The sequence below is a fragment of the Teleopsis dalmanni genome, chromosome X, assembly GCF_002237135.1.
Source record: "Teleopsis dalmanni isolate 2A chromosome X, ASM223713v2, whole genome shotgun sequence".
NCBI lineage: Eukaryota > Metazoa > Arthropoda > Insecta > Diptera > Diopsidae > Teleopsis > Teleopsis dalmanni.
Window position 1 is genome coordinate 59,102,207 of NC_051848.1, and position 10,795 is coordinate 59,113,001.

The window sequence follows — 10,795 nt, forward strand, 5'->3', positions numbered from 1 at the left end:
ATTAATGAATGGGCACTGCTTAAATTTTGCAAGTATACACGCATTTGTGCCAAAAAGGAATGGAGCTGTGAGATTTTCATCTACTCTACCTACAATATAATAGTGTAGTTATAGATGCTTAAAGAATAAAGTTCGTTGTCCAGAAATATATAAATAATTAGTTTGAGTATATTTCTTTATATATATGAATTAAAAAGTTTAAATTATTTTCAACACAGAGTATCTGCTTTAATCCCAGATAATATTCAAGTTTAAGAAGTTTGATATGTAAGATATCGAGCATGAACAGTAATTGAGGCCCTCATCCAAAATTTTGAAATAAAAATTTGCTGGTTCAAAATCTTTATAATTATTGTAATGAATGCTTTCAGAGTAAACCATTATTATCGTTTAATTTTTTATAAATAATAACTATTATTATTTTTCTAATGTGGTTTATTTTCTAATAAAAAATAATTATTGTACACTATAATAATTAAAATATACGCTGGGGGCTTTCAAACCCCCTCGAGGATCTAGAATAAAATGACGACATTTGCCTTCTCTCAACACGACAGAACGCAAGATAAAATCAACGGCTTAGTTCACGAATCACGAAAAGTTGGTCTTATAGTGAACACGGCAAAGACAAAGGCAATGAAAATAAACAATTCTGATCCTACCAGCAAATTCAACCTGAACGATACAGAAATTGATAATGTCAACAGCTTCATATACTTAGGCAGCATAATATCGCCGGACGGTGGCGCAGCAGTCAATATCCAAAGCCGAATTAACAAGGCATACTCCGCCTTTTCGTTACTGAATAAAGTTTGGAGCTCTTCAATACTTTCCCAGCACACCAAGCTGCGATTATTTAACTGTAATGTTAAGAGTATTCTGCTCTACGGCTGCGAAACCTGGCTTATCACCAACAATCTGATCCATAAACTGCTTACCTTTGTAAACAAATGCCTTAGGAGAATTCTGAAAATTTGGTGGCCCAGCACTATTAGAAATTCCGAACTATGGTCAAGATGCCGCCAACTTCCTATAGCAAACGAAATCAAACAGCGTAAATGGCAATGGATCGGGCACATTTTGAGGAAGGCACCAAACAGTAACATGGCATCCTCAAGGAAGCAGAAGACCAGGTAGGTCCAAGCAAACGGAAAAACCTTTGGAGAAATTAAAACCCTAGTAAAAAATCGTGACAGTTGGAAAAAGTTCGTTATGGCCCAATGTTTCCCTGACAATGTACTGGAATGAATAAATAATAATAATAATTATAAGATTCATAACACCATAAATATTAATATGTTGTGATATATACGATATATTAATATTAATTATTTTAATCAATTATTTTAATTCCATTAAAATACAAGTTCCGTTTGTAATTTTTTTTCCAGGCTCTCTCTTGAAATAAATCTTATCGAACAGTGATACCTCAGAATCTGCAAATTATTAGTCAATTTTTTTTTTTTACTGTTGAAATAATTTTTAATAATATTTTTCGTAAGTCTACTTCAAGCGTCAAAGTTGCGCAAAGCGAATATCACGCTGTTATCAAAATTTTATAACTAGGAAAAGTTGACTCGTAAAAGTAATAAAATTTCGAAAAGAGGTCGTTTCGATAGTCTTAAAATAATTTTGCCTTCAACAATATTGGTTGGTCATCTAATAAAATTTAGAGCACTTGCTAAGGGTAAAGAGTTTCATGAATTTAATAAATACTGACCTTAAACAATAAACATATAGTATGAACAGTCAAATTTCAATAAATTAATCAAATTTTTGTTGTTGTTTCTTCATTACTGTTCAAACCCTACTATTCGATATTAATAAATATTAATAAAAATAATCGTTTAATTTACCATCGACTCATAACTTCTGAAGAAATGCAGAACGACCACTAAATTTTGAAGACAAAAGGTGATAACAAAAATTGTCAGCGAAAATTTATTCTTGATAGATTGTTTGAAGAAATATGTTATCGTCCACTTACTATATATTATATGGAGCCTTTTTCGAGTTAGTGTTACTATACCATATAAATTCATAAATTAAATATGCTTAAAGATCCAAAGACTTTACCTTTTGTAAAAGAAAAGTTTATTTCACCAAAACTAAACACCATCCTACACTTCGTCATTGGAGAAAATTCACTAACATCGCTAATCATTCAATTACCGACTTCCTTATTCTCTAGATTTAGTCTCTACTTAAAATTTCGGTGACATGCTTCTGGGTTAGGTTCTTATGGTAAGAATTACAGTTAAATAAAGACATGACAACCGATGTAAATGGACTTTTTGAAGACTTTTGTGCAATAAAGTATTCAGATGACTTGCAAAAAATTATACAAAAATTTAGAGATAAAAGTATTTGTCTGAAAAAATAACCAAAAATTTTTCAAAAACATAAATTTGTGCTACCATAAAGCACCAAAATATATTAAAGCTTAAACTAAAGATATACAAATTAATTATATGAAAAGTTTTCAGTATAATATGGGATGCTTTTTTGTGATCGTTTTTTGACATATTATAGATGAGTAGGAAATTATTGAGAAGAATTTCGTTCTGCCATATGATTTTTTGCTTTATTGCATGGTGAACCCATAGAACTTCTCTCCATGGAGAAAGCATTTAAAAATAAAATACCAAAAATATTTATTTCTTATAAATAATATTTATAAGAATTTTATATGTCATGACGAATAAATTAATTTCGAGTAAAATATTTTAAATTTTAAAAAATATTAAATTTTTAATCAATGCGACTCTAGGGTCATCAACACAGATATTTCGAATGTAGGAAAGTTTTTTTTTAATGGTTTTTTTTTTTATTTTAATATATAATTTAATTAAAATTGTACATAAATAGTGAAATAATAAAATAATATAATACAAAATTGCATTAGATTTCCTACATAATAATGCATAATAGATTTCTCCCAGCTAGAGATATTTAGAAAGGTCTGGCAACACAATTTGCCATTGAATAGTAAACCACTTCCACCTTTGGTAAATGTACTTTCACTTTTAATGGCGTCAAACATAACTTACAAACAGATCAAGTGAGAAACTTTATGCGGTTGTGTGTATCATGTGAACCCACTTATCATAACGGTTAACCGAAAGACGAATGTGTATTGCCCAATGCCTATAAACTCATACGCTACCCCGCACATGGACGCAGCTACATTCAGACATATGCGCCTTACTTATGAGGAAGTAGGAAAATTTATAGTTTATACATGTACATATGCTTTTCTCGCACTCCTGTTGTTTGACTATTTGATGAGTTTTATATTGGTATCTTTATTGTGGCCGAGGAGAGTGGGCCGCTTTATAGGCTGGATAAATGTAATAAATGGTTTTTGACGGCGATAATAGCAGGCTTACTTTTCTTTGCCATATTAAGCATATTTTCTTTTCTCTTCCATAAAATAAATTAAGTTCGTATCTTATTGTATTTATTTTGCGATTTATTATTTCAATATATTTCATTTTAAATAGTTGGAGTTATAAATAGGATATACGGTTATTATTGGTTGATGGTCAACTTATCAACATTTTATTAACATCAACAAAGCTCAAAATCTATAATTAGAGAACTTAAATTTTTAAGATTATATACCGAATAAAACCTAATTGATTGTTTTTTTATTAATGATTAAATTGCAACAAAAAAACTTGCAAGAAACTCTAATAATGCATTAAATTATCACCGATATCGGACATTTTTATCTCACATTTACTATTTAAAAATGTATCATTATTCCTTACGAGTCGTACCATTCGAAGAAGTAAGAAACCTGATCTAAAGGTGCAACCATTGCAAAAATCAAGAAAAATCTTATTGAAATACTTGGTCTTTATATGTGTACTTAGGGAAGAAAAATTTATTATATTTCTAGAATTAAATAGAAAAAAAAATATGATAATCATACAGTTAATTAGTGTTACCAAACATATAGTGAATTTTTAAACTATGAAGTTCAGCACATAATCAGTCAATACTCAGATCACTTCAAAACCTACATCACCTGACCATGTACAAACCCTTTTTGGTTTCCTCTTCGTCTTTGCTATACTGTCATAACCTAAACCTAAGAGAATGCATGTAGTTCATTTATGAGAGACCCTAGCTAACAATCTGGAATTATAACGGTTAACCACTATGGATTCAATAAAATCCCATAACATATATTATTTGCAACGAAAGCCATAAACTTGCACTACATAATGAAATACATACATATATATATATATATATATATATATATATATATAGCTATTTTAAGTTCCTTTATTTTACATTTATTATTTCTTTATAGATGTGTTTAGATGTTTATAAAGTATTCTGCATTCAATAACACGAGTGTGCAACAAATGTAGGTTCATAGGTTCATACAATATAAAATTTTGGTACTGTTAAACGGCTTAATTGTACCTTTTTGTAGCACTTGTTATGTGCATTGCAATTTGTATATAGTATATAAGGCAAGTATAAATAAAATTTGTAAGTGATTGTTAAGTATTGATTGTTAATACCATACATATAGCATAAAATTGATTTTATAAGCCCCTTAGGTATTTCATTAGCAGTTAAATATGCAAAATTGGTTAATATTGGATTTCAGTAGTAAAATTAGTGTTTATTTAATTGATTTTTATATACATTTTTTCTTCAGTATTTCAAATTTCCACACCGATATGTGTATGTGTTAAGGTGTTCTATACTATTAACTTAAAAATCCAAACTCTTCACATAAAATAATACACGATAATAATTTATAAGATTTAATAAAGCATATATGGCTACACGGTGATAAAGTATGAGGTAGTGCAAATAACATAAATATTAAAATAATTCAAAAATTTCAACGAAAATTGTCTGCGCTGTCATCAGCACAGATTTGTATATTCCAAATCATAAAATATATCATGATCTCGGATTACAACTTCTTTCAGTAGCTATTAAATAGAGCAGCATTATGCAGTCATATAAATTGTTTACTACGATAAGTGGTTGACAAAATAATGCAGCTACCTTTGACTGAAGGAACCCACTAAAATTAACTCTAGAAAGTGGTGCCCTCAAAACCAGTCAATAGACTTTGACTTTGCAATGATGCACATTCAACGATGCACAGACATTCTTAATACTTTTTTACTATTTGATGAAATTCATATATTCTATATATACAAACGATTGCTGGAATTATAAGACTTATGATTCTTGTATACCGCGCCAACATTAATCTTAAAGTATCGAAAGAAAGCCTACAGTCATTCTGTAGGCTCAATAAAAAAAGTATTTAAGTTTAAAATAATTGTGTGGAAATAAAATGTTTTAATTCTTCATGAGAAAATAAATCATGTCTCATTCAAACATTAATCAAAAATTAATTTAAAGAAAAGGTGGCAACACTTCAATCATATGTAAAATAATTTTCATTGCACTGCAGCGATTACCGACTTTACATTGAATATTTAGCATTTGAAGTGATGGATTCTGTTCTGTAGTTTCTGGAGTCATAATAAAGTTAAACAATGGCATCGACTAGTGAAGATGAAGCACTCGTCCAAGTGGACTTAACAACATGGAGTCTGGACCAGTTGTTTGGAATGAAGCATACTGTTGAACAAGTGCGTGTATTACGAGGACGTCATTTTGATATTGGAACGTTTTTATTTTACTTTTATTTATATAGGAGTGTGCTGTTCTAAAAGAGTCGCAACAAGCTCTTCAAGATTGCAAGGAAAAGTTTGTTGCATCTAAGGAAGCGTTAGATGCAATCCAACCCAATTGGGAAAACCGTGAAGTCTTAGTTCCGCTTACCAGTAGCCTTTACGTGAACGGACGCATTAAGGATCCAAATAATGTCCTATTAAATATTGGTGCCGGATATTATATTGAAAAGGTAATTAATTTTCACATTGGTCTTAATAGTCGTTACCGTGCAGTGAGAGGTAATGTTGCCTTCAGCTAAATTTATATCAGTTCCTACCATTTATTCATTTATTCATTTAAATTTGCGAAAATAAGTCAGATATGTTTAATTTTGCACATTAATTTATAGATAAATGGTCAGTGAGTGTAATAGTTTTAACTTTAATTATGTATTAACTTTTGTTAATATGACAATTTATTTAAATATTTTTACATTTTAGAACTTAGATGAATCCAAGGAGTATTTGGAGAAACGAATCGTATATGTTCAGGAACAAATAGAGAAAGTGAAGAAGGTGCGACTACACAAGGATATGTTTATCGATGCCATCGTTGGGGTTTTAGAAATGAAAAAGAAAGCAGCTTCAAATCAGTCGTAAACAGAACAATATATATCTTACTTTTAATATCTACTATTTCGCATTAAACTTTTGTGTTTGTGGTTAAGAAAAATCTACATTGCGATCCAACATTTATGTTATCATCACATTTTAGTAATGTATGACTATTCCAAAATAATTTTTGAATAGAATCAAAAATTGCATATTAAAAAATCATTGATTAAAGCTCAATGAAGTCGATTGATGGTAGTACAAGTCAAAATAGAATTGTTAAAATTTGATCGCTGTGACGAGGCTGTTTGTGCTTCATCACTTTGGTTAAAAGACTACTGATTAGTGATGAAACAGAGAACTAGCGTCTTTGGACGTAAACTGTGCATAACATAACACAGTTTTATTAGTTTTTGGTGCGGGTTTCATAAAATTCTTTTTGTATTCGCTTGCCCTACTAGCCTTGGCTTTTCTTTGCTTAAAATAAGTTGTATGATTATTGTCGGTGAAGTTATATCCGTAATTATTAATTGAAAGACACAAGATTGTCAACACTTTTACTTTATTCTTTACACAACATATTTTGATGTATTTGTATAGCTTGCGCCCAATAGCAAAATATGGAAAAAAATTTATTTCACTCACATCTACTCATTCTACACATCATAAAATTTAATATGTATTAAAACTTCAAATCTAAAATTTATACAATAAATATTAAAAAAATATATTTGAAGCCATGCTTAAAGTAAATATAAATATTTCCAATTCATATGTTATATACGCTATTGAATATATATATATATATATATCAGTTATATTGTAAAGTTAGTCCTAAGTGTGAAATGTGTATAGGATAAAAATGAATACATTAATAAGAGATCTTATCTGTTCAATTCATTATATTAAATATATTCACCTAAAAAATATTTCAAAAGTATATTCTGAAACCTATGTATAAAGCAAGAAAATGCTTTGTAAATACCATTATTTTTATGGAAGCAATCATAAATACTATATAAATCTACTATACAGTTTACATAAAGATGAATGTGAATTATTAATATAAGATATCAACAGCCCTTTTAAGTAGATATGAATTACCGGTTTGGATCATAATGGACATTTATTTAAATACATTGTAATCTGTAATATAATAAAAGTTCAAATACATGAAATGTTAAAAAAGTACTGTCTATAGAGTAATAACTCCAATAATAATATATTCCATTTAAATAATAATCCCTTTTATATTAGTTCGCAGAGTGTCTTATTTCAAATTGAGTAACAAATCATAAAGAAGCTGATAACATTTATGTTACATCTGAAATCGTTATATACTCGTATATGCTACTGAATGTATATGTATATATCAGTTATATTGTAAAGTTAGTCCTAAGAGTGAAATGTGTATTTTATCCATTGATTTTTAATCTAAATTCAAATTTTTTATTTCATTTTAATATATTAAATTTTGATTTTTTTGGGCTTGAATAGGATGTCAAAAAACTAAAGGATTATCTGTTACAAGCAACGAAGCTTCCTAACACTCGCCCTACAAATGAGAACAGCCAAGTTTGGAATTACACAATTTTTTAACAATAAACCCAAATTTGAGGAAGTTGAATCATATAGGTTCAACTATCACCGAATTTGGATATGTTGGTTCGGATGTCAATAAATCATTGACAATGTTTGTTCGAAATTGTAATTACGAAAATGGCTTCTGCTTTTCATGAGCTGGAACCATAACATGCACTTTCCAAGCATTCACCATCATATTTCTTATCAAATATACTGCATGGGTCTGTTGACCAATATTTTCTCCATTCAAGAATTTTATGAAATTCACTGAAAAATAAGAAACCAATAAGACGGCGCATTTCGTGAGGCGTTACAGTAAAGGCAACACATTCTGTTTGCACTTGATCGTCTAATGGAATATAAACAGCACTGACTTCAGAGGATAATTGTACTCTCTTAGCTTCGTCATGATTACTATCTTATGTTTCTAGAATAGACATCACCTCTTCAAGTGTTAAGGAATTGTTTTTTTGGCATTTTTCACAGCTCAATGTATTACGAACAAATTTTGAAGTAACAAAAATTATTAGCTCTAATATGCTTATATGCGGACTTATGCCGCCGTACAATAAATCATATAATCAATATATATTACATCAATATTGTACCGTTACTTAAAATACACTGAAACTATCAATTGCTTCAACTATTGTAGAAGTTATTTAAAATATAAGTACATAATAATAATACTCGTGTATAAAATTACATTTATTTAATTTAAAATTATACGGTCAAAACAAATTTGTCATTTTGCATTATACAGTAATATTTTCCTCGAAAATTAATTTAGCTTCCATTTGCTACGTATCGGCCCATTGGTAAGTGAAATTACCAGAGAACTATACTCATAAATTTTAATCATTTCGGGTCAATGTATTCGAATGAAAGGTACGGATATTTAAAAAAAAGTCTTATTGATTATTGAATTTTTTTTTCAAATATTTTGTTTTAATAATTTCTTTTACGTAATTGTGAATTTATCTGATTTTGGAGTCTCCCATTTCCCATCCAATTTGGATCCAATTATTTCGAATAGAGTTTTCTTCAATTTATTTTTTTCAAAATAAACCATATATTCATAAAAAAAATAATGTGATAGATAACTTTTATATACGGATACATATACTCGATTAAAGTGCTAGTAAGTGAAGTTACCAAAATGGGCGAATATGGGTTAAAGGAAGGATCAGCAATTATATATGTACTAAAACCATCAACGAATATTTTCAAAGACAACTACTGCATAGTCAGTCAGAAATTCAATTAATTAAAAATAAATTTATGGATAAGTGATTAATTTTGTACAGAATTCAAAAACATAATTAAATAAGCATTTCATTTTTATTAATAATGTTAAGCAATTATATTACAGAATAATGTACGGTAAAATAAATAGGCATTAAATTACTTATTTATTAAATTAAATTAAATATTAAAAGATTCACTTATTTATTAATTATTAAAAAATTAATTTAATTGAAATAAAAAAATTAAATTTTATTTTGCTTTAAAGATAATAAAACAAACTTTCAATTGCAAAAAAATCAGAAAAATCGCATTATTCTTCGAACAAGACAATTCAATCAAATATGAAAATATTGGAATAAAATTAAATAAATTTTTGTGTTTGTCCCTTCTTCCTTTCTTTGCTATTCGCTGCTATTCCCACCAAATCAATAAACTGAGAAATATTTCGTGTTCCAATACCGGTTTGGACCTCCCAGCATCGTTGCTTGCCACTAGCTTTTTATATTGCTATTGCCAAATTAGTTACTATTTAGTTGCTATCAATAGCTAGGTTTTTATTCATAACTAAACTCCAGAACATGATTTATTTGCTGAACTTTTAATAAGATGACCAATAGTTGAGTTTCAATATTGAAATGATTTTTATTTATTCTTATTCATATTTTTATTCTGAACAAAGAAGACACAAACTATCAGTTTTAATCTTTTCAGAATTTCTTTAAAGTTTTTCGTCGTTATTCAGCTGAAATTAACAAACTGATCAAACTTGAACTTAAATATATAACCGATATATGAAATCATTTATGTATATATGTATTGTGTATTTCTATTACCTACTCATATAATAAAAACAAACGCTTTATTGAGTACTAACTTTCTAATAGCACATTCACACGTCTCATTTAGGCGATTTTGTTCATTATAGCCACTAATAGGAATGACTTATCATACAAAGAGCTTTTAACATAAATGCCATTTATAAGAAATGAGCTCATTATCAATGAAACAGTTTAATTAAGACAAAAAATGTCGAATGAAACCCTTGGAAATAAATCTCCCACAAGGAAAATCACCAAAGTTTGAAATATGTGTCATAAATTTTATATGTAAAATGTAAACAAACAACAGCTGAGCTGTGAAGCTTTAATAGCATTGACAGACGGAAGCTAAATTATCATTAAGGGGCTAAATTATAATTTATTTGCTCATTTAGCAGTTTTAAATGATCATTTATGGTCATTAAATGATCGAATTTAACCCAATTTATTCGTCATTTAGGTTTTTAGAAATGGTAATGCTGCATATGAGAGTGAAACGAAATAAAAAATGGAACAAATTTCAAGCTATTTGTAAACAAAACATATTTCGAAACATTGGTAAATGTAAGTACTCGTTATAGTTTTATATATTTTATATTTTTTTAAATATTTTATATATATTTTTTTATATATTTTATATATCTTTTGATTTTAGATGACTTAAATTAATAAATTTAAGCCCCACACATGGACGGAAGAGCATGAGATTTTGCTTACAGTAACTTCTTAATGATCATTTATACCGTCTGTCAGGGTATTTTTTAAATGATCATTTAAGGCTGCTTAATGATAATTTAGTGCGCTCGTCTGTCAATGCTATAAAGCTGTAAAGAAAGATTTTGAAAACGTAAGTATTTAATAAAATCTTTG

The 10,795-nt window shown here is 28.4% G+C and overlaps 1 protein-coding gene across 1 annotated transcript; it reads left to right on the top strand.

Moving 5' to 3' along the window:
* Positions 1 to 5,525: 5,525 nt before the first annotated feature.
* LOC119688477 (probable prefoldin subunit 5) lies at positions 5,526 to 6,323 on the top strand. Its single transcript, XM_038103153.1, has 3 exons — positions 5,526 to 5,639; positions 5,705 to 5,914; positions 6,165 to 6,323. Exons 1-3 carry the CDS (start codon positions 5,544 to 5,546, stop codon positions 6,321 to 6,323), a joined length of 465 nt encoding a protein of 154 aa, XP_037959081.1. The 5' UTR covers positions 5,526 to 5,543.
* The last annotated feature ends 4,472 nt before the right edge of the window (positions 6,324 to 10,795 follow it).